Raw genomic sequence first — 15,027 nt, forward strand, 5'->3', positions numbered from 1 at the left:
TAAAAGCTGGTACACACACACACACACACACACACACACTCGCACTGTGAAGGTCAAACTGACCACACACTCACATCACATCATACATTTCTTCGGGTCAATGTTCCAACAGTTTGGGTACAGCTGTTGTGGATGTGAGCACATCCCCCTTTGTGACTGGCTGGTGCTGTAATGATGGAGTCGATTGCCACGGAGAAATGGGTACATAGTTTATTTTATATTTGTACGGTTAATAATGCCTATATTTCCAGGTTTGTAAAAATGCAAGTCTTAACAATTAACGACAAGTGTTAAAAAAAAAAGCAGTGGCAAGAGACATGACTCCCTGATAGCTTGGATATTTAAACACAATACACAGAAATACGTGCTGTGTGAACGTTGGAAGAAACGCATCCGTTAGTATTTAGTACAGTCAATATATGTATCATCTATAAAGACAGGCTGAATGGATTTTATTTATAGTTTAATTTTCTATTGAAGATATACAGTGTTTTAAAAAGTGTAGTACAGTTATGCTTGCTTTGCGTAAGTGTGCTGCATTTTCAGGCCCAGCGCTGCTTTGCCGAGGAACTCCCCCATCCAGACCAGTCCCTGTGTGTCAGTGAACGCCCCGTCTCCCTCCAACCTAGAACACAGTTAATCTGACATTTAAATGGGAGCAGAAACAAAATATTAAACACCAGGTCTTGGATCTAAATAGTTATTCAACTTTGAAAAACCTCAAGGGGGAATTTAACCCTCCTGTTACCTTCAAATTTACTAACATCTTTTACCGCAATTAAAACCTCCAGAAAATTATTAGAATTTATATTGTTTCCCAAGTTTAAGGGTGAGGTACTTTATGTTTGTTTGTTGCCGAACTAAATAGCCCATTAAATAAATAAAAAAGTTGATATTTCTTATATGTTTGACACGGTGACAAACAGCCTGGGGGTCAAATTGACCCCAAAGAAGAATATGTGTTCCCAGTTGTCCCCAAAAAATTAGGAAAAGTCATGAAATATGAAGCAAAAAAAATGTCTTTATTTTTTGTTTAGACGTTAAACATTGAATGGGGTCAAATTGACCCCAAAGGTAACAGGAGGGTTAAAGTAGTTCATAATGTGTAAAACACTGGAAGTTAGAAACATCACATTAAGATGCATTAAACCCCTGATTGCTTTGGGAATGTATACAACTGGAGCCGACAACTTTATTCTGGTTATAAAAGAGGGCTACCATGAACCGCTGCACATCAATTAGTTAATTGCCTTTTACCTGTTGTTGTGAAAGGGACCTTTGTAAGTAGAGCCGTCTGGGAAGGTATACGTTCCCGTGCCGTGGTACATGTTGTTTTTGAATTCTCCTTCATAGAGTGCACCAGAGGGATGCTGCATGGCCCCTCGGCCATTCATCTGCTTGACAGGGAACAAGCATTTATGACTAACCACACAGCAAATCCAACCATACAGTCTTCAGTAACAGACATCAGGAGTATTAAATACACACTTGGTCTTCCATCCACTCTCCAGTATATATGATGCCACCCGCTGACGTGTGTTTACCGGTACCACTCCTCTTCATCACCCCTGAGGCAGACCTGCTGCACTCTCCCTCTGTCGAGAACAGAGGGGAAGTTGACTCAGTTCTGTGATGTAAAATTGTATTGCTGTACATTTGGTTATTACTTACCATATCTGTCCCCATTTGGGAAAATGTAGGACACATTTATTGGCCCTTCCCCTATCAACAAATACTCACATTTACCACCTCATCTGTCAGATGAATAAGCAATATTTGCATATCATGAAAACGTGAATATTTAGCATACCTTGAATTCTTAAATGATCCTTTTCCTCATAGTCTGAAAATGAAAATGATACAGCGTTATACAGCAGATAGAAAAGACAGAAGGTGTTGTCAGTTGTGTGTGTGCGCTTGGTGTTAAGTCACGATCACACCCCACCAGACATCTTCCCCCTGCTGGCAGATGGTTGTCAGAACCGACAGGACACGAGCGGCCACTTTGTGGGCCGTGAAAAGAGAAAACACGATTAAAAAAAGTTTAAAACAACACAAGCAAACATCGTGCTGTAATTGTTCACTGAATCACCCTCAAAAAGCGAAGAAGTAACTACGTCAATAGCTCAACGTGCAGCAGGCAACATGACGCAAACTGCAGTTGCCATGGTGACAAGATCTGGCGCAGACCCAAACTAACCTAAAAAACAAAAAGGTAAATTACTTTTTTCATACACATATAGTTTACCAGAATATATCACCATATAAAGTCCAACAACCTACAGACGCTTAAAATAATATATATATAGAAAATACACCGAGCATAACAAATGTCATAATCCTAAAAACGTTACCGAACACCGGAACAGGAACTTTGAACCCTGAGTTTCGACCAATGAAAGATACGCAGGCTACCGGTGTTCAGAAGTGCTGCTTCAGGTTTGTCCATACTTATCCAAGTTACGCGCTGTGTTTCAAGTGATGTTCTACTTTTTCCTCTTGTGATATCTTCCCAAACGTGTGCGGTTTTCGTGGGGATTCAAACCTCTCGGCTTGGTTTGTAAGGAAGCTTCTCTCTGTTAGCTAACTCCACAGTGAGGAGGGAGCCTGCTAGCTGTTTAGCTCGCTTGTTAGCGTGACACACTTTACCGGTGTGCCGACACGACGCCACGTTTATAACTTACACCGGCGAACACATCGTGTGACTCGCTCACACAACACAGTGCGAGTCGGCCGGGCTCTGGGTTTAATAGCCATCGTCCTGGTTGGGTTGTTAGTCCGCATGCCCCGTTTGATTGCATAATTGTAGCCACCAGCGCTGTGCGAGTATGTGTCATTGTAAGTATGTGTCATTGTGAGCGTGTGTCATTGTGTCATTGTAAGTATGTGTCATTGTGAGCGTGTGTCATTGTGTCATTGTAAGTATGTGTCATTGCGTGTGTGTGTGTGTGTGTCTCATTGTGAGTGTCAGCCACCATCTCATTGCTCACAGTTGAAATGAAGTGCTCCAACGAGCCGCCCCACAGCGACGTGCGCACTGCTCTGCGGTGGATGTCCAGCAGCTGCCCGCCCGCCTAGTTTCGCTCTCTGGTCTCTCCAGGATTCTTGTACATTCCCAGGTCTGAGAAGGTTTTATTTAAAACTGTGCATTTGATGTCTCTCCCCACAGATTAATTGCTGCTATGATAAAGGGATACTAATTGGAGGTGAGTATGCTGTGGAATCACAGCTTTGTTTTTTTGGTTTTTGTTTTAAGCAATCCATGATGTTTTGGTGGTGATACTTACAAATACAATGTCTGTGAGACCAGTGATGTATGTTTATTTTTTAAACAGGGAAATGAGTACAAGGAGAAGAGGCGGAAAGCCAAACAGAGGAGGGGGGAGGGCAAACAAGCCAAGAGGTAGTGGAGGTAGTGGAGGTAGTGGAGGTAGTGGACGTGGTGGCGGCGGCGGCGGCGGCGGCGGTGGTGGCGGCGGCGGTGGTGGTGGAAGTAAGAAAGGCGGACTTGGTTCCTGGGATGACGGTGATGATTTCAGCCTTGAATTTGGACCCCCTCGTCCTAGCAGGTATTTATTTATTGTGACGGAATTAAATACACAATTTGAAGTTCCTCAGCGTTCCAATTTCCTGCTAATTTCCTCTTATCCCCTCATCTCGCCTGCTCTCCTCTCTCTTTGTTTACCGGGCTTTGCCTCCAGACCTGCGAAAGGACGAGGTAGCAGCGGTCGTCGTGGTGGTCGTGGTGGTGGTGGCGGCGGCGCCGGCGGAGGCGGTGGTAGAGGCGGCAGGGATGCAGGTCGAGGAAGGGGAGTCAGAGATCGAGACAGGGGCGGCGGAGGCGGCAATGGGAAAAGCGGCGGCAGCAGTGGCATGGCTCTCCCAAGGTCCTTGGCGAGGACACGACCAAGCCCAGTGACCACTGAAAGCACCAAGCCGGAGATGAGCACCATGCCCTTGCAGAGGCTCTTCATGACTAGTGAGAACCAAGAGCAACTCAAGGAGCTTCTGCGGAATCTGCAGACACAGGGATTTGATGAGCCATATGAGTAAGTACTTTCTACGAAATATACACCATATGTCACTTTATCTGTGATAAAGAAACTAGTTATTCCATTGCACGTTGACATGAACTTCATATCAATATTATCCTCTGTGCCTCAGTGAATCCGGTTCAGACTATTCGGGGGAAGAAGAGGACGAGATAGAATATGATGAGTTGGACCACCGCGACGAAGGCCAGTTTTGGGTCACTAATGATGAGCCTGTGGAGACGGCAGAGAGTCCAGCATATGAGACGGAGTCTGATGATGAACGGCCCACCCCTGAACCTGTCATCTCCTTATTTGCCATAGGAAAACTCTGCAGGTGCTTTGTTTATTGTAGTGTGGGAAATTATCCTCCATTTCCTCTCCAGATTATGTTTCTTTTTCTGCAGTGCTGTCGGGAACCTACAACACGTGGGTTGGTGAATGTTTCCCTTGTCTTCTAACCCTTTATTTTCTCATCTTGACGTGGTATAGGTATGGGTTTGACAGAGAGCGCAGCAAAAAAGCATTGGAGTCTGGCGGAGGGGAATTTGGGGCCACTTTGGAACAGCTTCTCTGCCAGATATTCAGTGAGCGCTACGGCCAGAAAGCAATTTCCCCTGATGGCCTTGAAGCATTGCCCATGGATGAGTGTCTGACCCAGAGGCAGGAGGAAGCGCTGGCTCTAGCTGCCATCTATGGCGAGCGCTTTAGTGAGCGCATTGCCAATACAGTCTGGACAGTAACCATGGACCTCTCGTTCCTCTCAGACATTCCTGCCAAGAATGGTCGGCAAGTCGGTAGTCGAGGGGGAGCCGTTAGCATCCGAGACGTCTGTCGATTCTTCTTGAAAGGGCAAGGCTGCCGGTTTGGGGACAAGTGCAAGTTTAAGCACCAGTTCCCCACTAAAGGGAGATCTGGGGCTAGCTCCCCGGACCTGGATGGACCGAGCCAGCCCGGCTTCAGCAGCTACTCTCCTCCCGAGTATGAGCTCGAGGTCCGATTTCCCAAAGGGAACCGTTACCCATTCCAGGCGCCAGTAGTTGCCTTCAGCACCACCGACGAGTCTTTCAAAGCTCCAGGGAGGCTCAGCGTGACCGAAAGATTGTTCGGAGAAGCGTTGGCCGCCGCGAAGAGCAACGAGCCTGTCGTTTACACTCTGATCACCATATGTGAGGATGAAGTGGCCATGAAGAAACTGCTGGCCGTCGGTCATCACAAATACAGCACGCCGCCGCCTGTTGTGGTGCCGCCGCCACCACCGACACTTCCTGTGGCACAGATTAAGATTGCGAGGAGCAATGCTTCTGAAGAAAGCAGGAGTAGTACTACCAATAATGGTAATCATACAAGCTACAGAAGGACTGCTCCACCTGCCAACCGGAGACTAATAGATCGTGAGTCAACAAGATTAATATCTTTTTTTAAATTATTTGACATCTCTATTTTCACCAAAATGAGGTCAACACTGAGTTAAAATCCCACCTCTGTCTTTAAAGTGAAAGTGACCGGAGAGGCAGAGGAGCTGGATGAGAGGGGTGAGGATGACGAGGATGTTCCAGTCGAAAGTGAGAGTTATGTCAACCTGAGGAAAAAGCTGGGGAATAAGCACAACCCGAGGATCGACAACCTGCTCAAAGACAATGTCAAGCTGTGCCGCGAGTTCAAGATGAAGAAGGTGAAAGAAGGCTGATCTTTACGTTATGTGTAATAATGAACACCTTCTCCAACACGATGTTTAATGGACTGCTGCTCTTTCACCCTTCTGTTCACCCAGTCATCCGCGCGTTTCAGGTCCATGTTGGAGCAGAGGAGGAAGCTGCCGGCTTGGAATGAAAAGGAAAACATCCTCGATCTGTTGGACCAGTGCCAGGTGCTGGTTGTCAGCGGCATGACCGGGTGGGCTCTTCGTTAAGATCTAAATGGGTGAAACGCTATTTCTGCAAATGTGATTTGGGTACACACAAGGGTGGAGTGGAACATTTGAATTAGTTGATTTTTTTTTTTTACGAGACTTGACTCAGTACTTTCCTACTATGTGATTATCAAATGAGTGAATCCACACGTTATCCACCATTGATCCAGGTGAATATGTAGTTTTTGTACAACACAGGGTTGCACAACGAATTGCAGTTATAGTCCCTTCATGCTGCTCAGAAAAAACAAATAAAACAAAACGAGAATAAATGAATTTTTAATATGACATGTCATTCTATCTCGAGCAAATCTGGGAGGTATATAGATTCATGCCTCTCTGTAATTGATAGGATTCTGGTTAATGTTTGGTTTCTGTTGCGTCTTTGCAGGTGTGGTAAGACCACTCAGATTCCTCAGTTCATCCTGGACAACTCATTGGGTGGACCAGCGGACCAGGTGGTCAACATCATCTGTACTCAGCCACGGCGCATTTCCGCAATCTCTGTGGCCCAGAGAGTGGCTCAGGAGCGTGCAGAGACCCTCGGCAACTCCGTGGGCTACCAGATCCGCCTGGAGAGTGTTCGGGTACGGGCAAATCTGACACGTACAAGTGTGTAGTGTGCATGACTGGTAGCCATCGGCATTGGTCACTGATCTAATTATACGTAGCCAAGCGTCTGTTCTAAAATAATGACTTCTACCTCTCATGATGTCTTCTGTCAGACGTCTGCCACCAGACTGCTGTACTGCACCACAGGCGTGTTGCTGAGGAGACTGGAGAGCGAGGCCGACCTCAAAGGCATCACACACGTCATCGTGGATGAGGTGCACGAGCGAACGGAAGAGAGGTGAGATTACACGGACCACTCCCAGATGGTACAGAAAATGTGCGTTCGATTTAGAATTCAAGACGCTTTCTTGGTAAAAGTGTGACGGAGACAATATTGCCAAAGGTCAAATCAAGAAAATAGCAGGATATCAATCAAACACTTGATCTCATTGCACTTTGAGCTGTCACCAAATAGCCACGGTCATTGAGTCAATCTCCGACATTTCCTCCTCAAACGGGAACATGTTTACTTCTTTGAAAAAGCCTTCACCCTCGGTCTCCATTTCCTCTTCTCTCAGTGACTTCCTCCTGTTGGTGTTAAAAGACCTGATATTGCAGAGGCCGGACATGAAGATCATTCTGATGAGTGCCACGCTCAATGCCAAACTCTTCTCTGAGTATTATTACAACTGTCCAACTGTCCACATACCAGGTAATTAGACATATTAACTCAGACATCTCATTCAATAGACGGTTTACTTTCCTACTAAGTGAATTCCTCTCGTTTCAGGTTGTACTTTTCCCGTGGACCAGTTTTTTCTTGAAGATGCCATCGCTAAAACTCGGTAAGTACTGCAGTCCAACACATGTTTCAAACAAATGTGTCTTAATAAATGTGTACGGATGTAGTGAATGCTTTCTCAGTCTCAATACTAAATTCTGTTTTATTTGTTTTCCCAGCTACGTCATCGAGGATGGCAGCCCTTATATGCGCTCGGGGAAACAGAATTCCTCTTCCACGGGCAGACGAGGAAACAAAGGAGATCAGAGGGACACGGTGGACGACTTGGGTGATGACATGTGGAATTACATGTCTTTCTGTCAGAAGGACTCTGTCAAAGACTCCATTCCAGACCAGCAGCTCACCCTGCAGGAACTCACCGTCCGATTCAAAGGTCGGTTTTCTGGGCTCTTATACTGTACCGCCTTGGGTTTATCCAAATAATCTGTTGCTGCATGAATGTTAAAGAGTTTTTTCTGTTTCTGCAGACACTAAGAAGTCTGTGCTGAAGACTATAGCTGCGATGGACCTGGACAAGATCAACATGGACCTTGTGGAGAGTCTGCTGGAGTGGATTGTAGATGGAAATCATGACTACCCTCAAGGTGAGAATCTCCCATGAACCATCGAAGTAGTCGAGATGAATTTAAAGGCTGGACGTCTCAGAGTGAACTTTTTGTTCCTGTATGCAGGTGCGGTGCTCGTGTTTTTGCCGGGCCTGGCTGAGATCAAGATGCTCTATGAGCAGCTCATGTCCAACAGAATGTTCAACAACCGGGGCGTAAGCAGGTCTGTGTGTAAAGTCGTGAACTTTCGGCAACTTTAATTGTTGTTGTTGTCGGTGTTCATGAGCGTATAGAATGACGGCTCTCGGGTAGTTTCTTTTCTTGACTCGTTTTAAAACCCATGTCCTTGACTACATGATTTAAAATTATGGCAGCAAGAGTACAATGTCGTTACACAGTGACAGAGGCATTCTCTTCTATAACTTTAAAACAATTGTATCTCTAAAAATGGACACATTTGTTGTTTTAATTATTTTACTAAATATCCTGTGTGGTATTGGTATGAAACTGTTATTATCAAATGGTCGATAGTGTAAACATTCTAAACTAATGTGGACGTACTTCCCCATCGTTAGGTGTAAGGTGTACCCACTCCATTCAAGCTTGTCCAATGAGGAGCAGCAGGCAGTTTTCAGCCGCCCCCCGGAAGGCGTCACCAAGATCATCATCTCCACCAACATCGCAGAGACCTCGGTAACCATTGACGACGTTGTATATGTCATCGACTCCGGCAAGATGAAGGAGAAAAGGTAACCTCAAGTTGATTGTTGGGATAAACTATATATATATATATTGTATAAATTAGCATTTTCGAGAATAAACATTCTGAATTGTACCATCTTTTTGTTGTCCCACACACAATTCCAATCGCACAGTCGTATTTTAATCTGCATGTAATTGATGCAACGTTGAACTGAACATTTATTCTTTTATTCATATTTTCAGGTACGATGCCACTAAAAGCATGGAGAGCCTGGAGGACACGTGGGTTTCTCGGGCCAACGCTCTGCAGAGGCGGGGCCGAGCCGGTCGCGTGGCCTCGGGGATCTGCTTCCACCTCTTCACCAGCCACTGCTTCGAGCACCAGCTGACTGAGCAGCAGCTGCCCGAGATCCAGAGAGTTCCCCTAGAGCAGCTTTGCCTCCGGTAGATCCATCTCATTCTTTTGTCTCTGTGAATGCAAACAATAGAGCTTTACGTATGACATGGCTACGAGGGAAATGGTCCAGACCTTATCTGTAGCACACTTATCAAATTCAAAGATATGCAATACAATATCTGATGCCAGTATTCACCATTTCCCTCCCTGTCTAACAGAATCAAGATCCTGGACGTGTTTGCTGATCGGATGCTGGAGTCGGTCTTCACTCGGCTCATCGAGCCGCCCACGATGGAAAGCTTAGATGCAGCCAAGCAGCGCCTGCAGGACCTCGGCGCTCTAACTGCAGATGAGAAACTGACCCCGCTGGGCTACCACCTGGCCTGCCTGCCCGTCGACGTGCGCATCGGGAAACTCATGCTGTTCGGTGCCATCTTCCGCTGTCTCGACCCGGCGCTCACCATCGCAGCCAGTCTGGCCTTCAAATCGCCATTTGTAAGAGACCCTATGTGTCACTCCGTGGCATCACAAAGCTGATTTAGCTCCTTGATCTATTTTTATGGTGTTTTTTATTTTATTTTATTTGATTACATATAACCACATAATGATGATTATTATTAATCGCACAAAAAGGTATTGTCTTCTACAGAAATACTTTCTATATTTGACCCTCTGTGTGTTTTCCAGGTGTCTCCATGGGATAAGCGGGAAGAAGCCAATGAGAAGAAACTGGCCTTCGCCTTGGCCAGTAGTGACCATCTGGCTTTGTTACAGGCGTACAAGGTAACGACTGGACCGACTGAAACGCAGTTTTTAAATGTAGAGATGTTGATGTTGCGTTCCAGATGGTAGATGTGATGGCTTATCGCTCTCTTGCAGGGATGGTGCTGTGCGGCAAAGAATGGCAACCAGGCTGGCTTCCGCTACTGCAGGGAGAACTTCCTGTCTGGGCGAGTCTTACAGGTGAGGCCGTGCTGTCTGAGGCAGCCTGCTTTAATGTCTTCAACAATTGTGCTGTCATACATGTCATACATGTCATACATGTCATACATCTGTTGTGGCCGGTGCAGGAGATCGCCAGTCTGAAGAGGCAGTTTGCCGAACTGCTGTCTGACATTGGATTCATCAAGGAGGGACTGAGGGCCAGAGTTATAGAGCGCAAGTGCTCTAAAGGCACCGATGGTGTTCTAGAGGCCACCGGCCCCGAGGTAACACACACACACACACACACACCGAGCATTGTAGTGCTGAACAATGTCAGCTTAGTCTTAAAGAGAATCTGCTGATGATGCTGAATGTCATTCCTTTTCAGGCGAACTTGAACTCTGACAACATCCGGCTGATGTCCGCCATGCTTTGTGCTGCCCTGTATCCCAACGTGGTCCAGGTGATTATTATTTATTGTTCATCTGAATTAGAAGCTAAAGCCAGTGTAATAAGTATAAAACTGTCGCCATGCCTCGACTTGCCGTGACACTCCCGCGTGTGATCTTTTTTGGTTCTAGGTACGAGCCCCTCAGGGGAATTACAAGATGACGAGCAAAGGGGCGATGAAGATGCCGCCCAAAGCCAGCGAGCTCCGTTTCATGACCAAGGATGATGGCTGCGTCCACGTGCACCCGTCGTCTGTCAACTACACGGTGAGAGAAGAAATAAAAAGCCGTGGCCTTGTATCCAACAGCGATTTCGAGATACACGCCCCTTGAGACTCGTCTTTGTGCTCCAGGTTCGCCACTACAGCAGCCCCTACCTGGTTTACCACGAGAAGGTGAAGACGAGCCGCATCTTCATCAGGGACTGCAGCATGGTGTCCGTCTACCCGCTGGTGCTGTTTGGAGGCGGACAGGTCAACATGGAGCTGCACAAGGGAGAGTTCATCATCTCCCTCGACGACGGATGGATCCGATTTGCCGCCGATTCTCATCAGGTCAGACATCGTAGATAACCGAGACGCGATGGTTTAGAATCGCGTGCACAAAGCCGTTTGGGATCTCTTTGCGCTCATCCCCAAACATGTCAATGTTTTAGTTTTACGCAGCTCCGCAAACTTTGTTCACCGTCCGGTGTTGCAGAAGCTTAAATCATGTCTGCTCGCAAGTCTTACTCCACCTGTGCCTCGTCTACGCTGCCGCTGGACTCCCACAACTCCTAGTGGAGAAAACATAATAATAAGCTCTTTTTGGATGGTTAATAAAACATAATGAAGTACCCTTTTGGATGCCCCTATGGTTAATAAAACATGAAGTGCCCCCTTCCAGTAAAGAAAATGAGATGCTGTGCCCTTTTTAAATGGAGTAAATGTGATGCAGGGCAGTATAGTCTGCACTCCATGCTAAAAGATGTTCAGATATTGGTGCTAAATAGGTGTGCTTGTTCTCCAGGTGGCTGAGCTGGTGATGGAGCTGCGCTGGGAGTTGGACCAGCTGCTGGAAGATAAAATCCGGAACCCGAGCATGGACCTGTGCAGCTGCCCACGTGGCTCCCGCATCATCCACATGATAGTCCAACTCGTCTCCACCCAGTAACTCTGCTACTTAATGGCCCCTTTCAACCGTTTGTGTCATCCTCAAGGGCTTCAAGGCATCGAGCTCTGCAGTAAAAATGTCTGTCTGCTCCTGCATCACTGCCACAGTTTTGATAAGATAATCCGGATCGTCGGGGTCCACTACCCTGAAACTGGTTAAAATGTGTCTAGTTCCATCACAGACCGATGGGCAGAGCAGACACTGTTGAAGTACTGCGGCCACTACAACTAATCTGTTTCTGCTCTCGAGGCTTTTAAACCACATTTTGCCTTCAAAGACCAAACTATGGCTCTATGCAGGTGATCCATAAACCTCCATCATTGTTCTTGCTGGGATAAAACACTTCTTAAGTCTTATTTTGAAGTTCAAATGCAACAGAACATGTTTATTGATGCCATACTACAATTGTAGTTTTAGTAAATTGGCACACATTTCGTATTTTATGTGACTGTCATGTCGTTTATAGTGCATTTTTATTTTGGGTTGTGTGTCTTGCTCACAACTGAGAAGTTTCTTGGGTCCATATTGGATTTGTTATACTGACAGCGGCTGCATACTTGTGAATATTTATTTGTATTGCATGATTGAGAGATCCAAGAGCTTCTTCTGCATGGTATTGGCCTGTTTTTACATTCATTGAATGTATTTAAATGTTAGTGAAGTCAAAACTACACTTTCACATTGTGAATGCAAGGGCTTTTTAAATTGGGTGAATTTGGTGACAATTGCCAAAGAATTTGAAAGCTTATTGTCTAAACAAGTGAGGAATTCCACTGCACTAAAAATAAAAAAGCAAAGCTAGCTGGTTGTTGGATTTTATTTGAGCTATACGGTATTTTGTGTGTACGTGTGGCCAGGCTACGTCTTGGACACAACAAAAGAGTTGACTGTCGGGGCGAGGCCAACCCCTTCATGAGTGAGTGAGTCTGATCTGTCTCTACGACAACAGGACGTAAACAAATGGGGTATCACTGTCCCCGTTGAAGCCGTTCCCTTTACTACAGTGAACTGGTAAGATATGCGTATATATTAAATATACTTTCTGTACTACCTAGTCGTTAGAGCTGTGGAAAAAATCCTGATCTGTTAATTATAGCATTCTTCTGTGTATGCATCTAATTTCCCAGATGGATAAATAATCTCATCGTATTGGAAGTGACGGTGACGTCTTTCACCATGGTAAAATATATATGTAACATATCCGATCGGGTCTATCCAAACTTGTCAGTAAAGTAAATAGGAGGCGCCCAAACCGGAATGTAGTTAACCTCTTGTATTTTCTTTAAAGACCACAAAACCTGGGAAATCAATTTCCCACAGTTCTAAACCCACCAAGAAGACTGGGAGTCCAAAAACGCCCAAAAAGAAGTCTTCTAATGCCAAATCCACCAAGACAGAGGTGGACATCCTCAGCCCAGCAGCCATGGAGAACGTCTACTACATTTCCCACAATGCAGTGGACTGTCTGAAGTTTCGAGGCTTTGGGTGGCCCCATTCAAAGAAGAAAAAGGGAACAAAACGGAAGAAGAAAAAGTGAATTTGCCAAATCAAAGTAATTCCCATTTTTGGTTAAACTTATATGTAAATGGCACCACCTGATGGACACGTAGTGACTGCAAGTATAGAGTTCTGACGTTGATGTTCCGTTTCTTCCATACAGGAAAGCTAAATTGTGGCGGTGACGTCAACGTTTCATTCATGATGCATAGACTAACATTGATAGACAGCAACTTTATTATAAGCTGTTGTGTTTACACTTGTCAAAAGTTGGCAGTTGATTGATTGATATATTTATTTGTCGTTTGCCAGAGTACAGGTACAAAAGGGTACAGTGTGGAGCAGGAGGAAGGGGAGGGAGGTAATCCAACAACTGGGTGATCTAAGCCCATCCATTGGGGGCAGAGCACCGACAAGCAGCCAGGCCAACACAGCAGCGCCAGCCACAAATGCAATCAGTATTATTGAAAGTTCCCCCAGGACAGAGTTCTCAGTCCGCAAGATGGTCAAACAACCACAGGTGTCTGTGGAATGAGAGAGGTTCTCACTTCAGCGATCTTCAGGGGTTGTTGTTCCAGATAAGATTGGGATTGTTTGGTCTGCCAGCAGCTACATCCAATTTGCGCAGTTATTGATAGACTTGAAACTTGTGAAGGAAATCTTTAAACTTTGTGGAAGACAATAGATAAGCTCTGTTGATGTTCACTTAATATACACCTAATGTTGAGAATCTGAATGTAATGTGCAAGTCAAAACGGCACAGTGCGTCCTGGAAAAGGCCAGCCAACAGTGCCATGACACTGGACTTAAAGTGATACCATTAGCCATTCGTTACATTTTCTGAGTCCAGTCTTTGCACAATTAATCTTATAAAAATAGGTCACGAGAACCTGTCTATAAAACTAAAAAGGGAAGAAACATATGGTTCCAGGCACTGTTAATCTCACGTTTTACAAAGTAATTTTATCAAATGTACACTCATTGTCCCATGTCCCTGTGCAATAAATAGTTTCTTTACAGAGTGCATCTGTTCTTGCGACATGGTCTCGCTCTGCTCAACTTGGGGGCTTCTTCTTGGCCTCCACATCTTTCTTAAAGGCGTCAATTTTCTTGGCTATGTTGGGAATCTAGAAAGTAAAAAATAAAAGAAAGCAGGAAAGTCAATAAAAAAATTTAAAAAATCATACAGTGAACAGTTTATTAGGTACACTTAGCGCAAACTAATGCAGTCCAACACCTGCATGACGGTATTATTGGTCGGTATTAGATGCAACGCTCGAGAGGTATCGATCCAACTTTTAAAATGTTATATAATATATTTTTGGGAACAAATTAAATGGCAAAGCATTTTCGTCACTGGTTATGGAGCTCCTGCAGCACCTGTCCGGGAGTTCTGCACGCTCTACATCTGACCGGCGGAGGGCGTCCAAGATATGGGTCAATGTAGGAAGAAAGCTGATAACTTCGACACGTTGAATTGATATTCTGGTAGATACAAAACTTGCCTCGTAGTTCTGAGCCAGGTACATTCCCACGACATTCCCCAAGGCGAAGCCAACCTGGAGGAAAACAACTGTCATTTAAGGCCAAGATGTCTGTCTGACAGTCACAGTTAGCTAGGTTACATGTCAACGTGAATCTAAGCACTTTTATTCGGTGGCATGTATAACTGCTCGCTGCACGATTGGTGACGCATAATTTAAAAGATAAATTTTTAAAACGTCATGGAAGTAGAGATGTCCAACTATCGCCGTGAAGAGTTATGACAGCAAGTTATGCTAACAGGCTAACGTTAGCTCGTCTAGTGTTAGTTCCGCATCTCTTAGCAAACCGAGTCGATGTCACGCATGAGGACGTCAATCAAACTCACCAGGAACTGAAGCATGGTGGAGTACCGAAGGGTTGCCAACAGCAGACGACTATACTGACTCAAAGTCAGGCAGTTAAAGGTTGGAGGGAGGAAATCAAGCAATCTACTTGGCTAACGCGTCATGAGCAACACGCATGCGCGAAGAAAATCGACGAACGCGTCATCTTCGGAGAACGAAGTGCTGTCGTTTTTTC

General features: G+C 45.3%; 4 protein-coding genes across 7 annotated transcripts; 2 read left to right on the plus strand and 2 right to left on the minus strand.

Moving 5' to 3' along the window:
- Positions 1-154: 154 nt before the first annotated feature.
- On the minus strand, positions 155-3,201 carry morn2 (MORN repeat containing 2). Of its 3 annotated transcripts, none has more exons than XM_056425056.1 (7): positions 2,355-3,201; positions 1,946-2,200; positions 1,811-1,843; positions 1,672-1,722; positions 1,489-1,595; positions 1,258-1,394; positions 155-625 (listed from the first exon to the last, which is right to left on the minus strand). In XM_056425056.1, exons 2-7 carry the CDS (start codon positions 1,950-1,952, stop codon positions 511-513), a joined length of 450 nt encoding a protein of 149 aa, XP_056281031.1. In that variant the 5' UTR covers positions 1,953-2,200; positions 2,355-3,201; the 3' UTR covers positions 155-510. The 3 variants fall into 3 exon arrangements, with proteins under 3 accessions (XP_056281031.1, XP_056281030.1, XP_056281029.1); XM_056425055.1 differs by having other exon boundaries at positions 1,946-2,003; positions 2,093-3,201; XM_056425054.1 differs by having other exon boundaries at positions 1,946-3,201.
- Positions 3,202-3,491: 290 nt separating this feature from the next.
- dhx57 (DEAH (Asp-Glu-Ala-Asp/His) box polypeptide 57) lies at positions 3,492-12,267 on the plus strand. The gene is made up of 23 exons (XM_056425053.1): positions 3,492-3,569; positions 3,702-4,049; positions 4,165-4,368; positions 4,524-5,425; positions 5,528-5,706; positions 5,806-5,927; positions 6,335-6,530; positions 6,669-6,793; positions 7,074-7,207; positions 7,286-7,340; positions 7,456-7,670; positions 7,765-7,881; positions 7,969-8,065; positions 8,418-8,591; positions 8,788-8,988; positions 9,160-9,436; positions 9,629-9,724; positions 9,821-9,904; positions 10,012-10,149; positions 10,254-10,328; positions 10,447-10,581; positions 10,668-10,868; positions 11,323-12,267. Exons 2-23 carry the CDS (start codon positions 3,874-3,876, stop codon positions 11,464-11,466), a joined length of 4,047 nt encoding a protein of 1,348 aa, XP_056281028.1. The 5' UTR covers positions 3,492-3,569; positions 3,702-3,873; the 3' UTR covers positions 11,467-12,267.
- Positions 12,268-12,367: 100 nt separating this feature from the next.
- LOC130200621 (small lysine-rich protein 1) lies at positions 12,368-13,285 on the plus strand. Its single transcript, XM_056425057.1, has 2 exons — positions 12,368-12,645; positions 12,755-13,285. The coding sequence occupies exons 1-2, from the start codon at positions 12,643-12,645 to the stop codon at positions 13,001-13,003; spliced, it is 252 nt and encodes an 83-aa protein (XP_056281032.1). The 5' UTR covers positions 12,368-12,642; the 3' UTR covers positions 13,004-13,285.
- A 621-nt stretch (positions 13,286-13,906) lies between these two features.
- On the minus strand, positions 13,907-14,943 carry stmp1 (short transmembrane mitochondrial protein 1). 2 transcript variants are annotated; one of them, XR_008833021.1, is made up of 3 exons: positions 14,834-14,942; positions 14,344-14,522; positions 13,907-14,090 (listed from the first exon to the last, which is right to left on the minus strand). XR_008833021.1 is itself a non-coding variant. In XM_056424788.1 (3 exons), the coding sequence occupies exons 1-3, from the start codon at positions 14,846-14,848 to the stop codon at positions 14,019-14,021; spliced, it is 141 nt and encodes a 46-aa protein (XP_056280763.1). In that variant the 5' UTR covers positions 14,849-14,943; the 3' UTR covers positions 13,907-14,018. The 2 variants fall into 2 exon arrangements, 1 of the variants encoding a protein (XP_056280763.1); XM_056424788.1 differs by having other exon boundaries at positions 14,469-14,522; positions 14,834-14,943.
- Between the last annotated feature and the right edge of the window lie 84 nt (positions 14,944-15,027).

This window comes from Pseudoliparis swirei, chromosome 10 (assembly GCF_029220125.1).
Source record: "Pseudoliparis swirei isolate HS2019 ecotype Mariana Trench chromosome 10, NWPU_hadal_v1, whole genome shotgun sequence".
Taxonomy (NCBI): domain Eukaryota; kingdom Metazoa; phylum Chordata; class Actinopteri; order Perciformes; family Liparidae; genus Pseudoliparis; species Pseudoliparis swirei.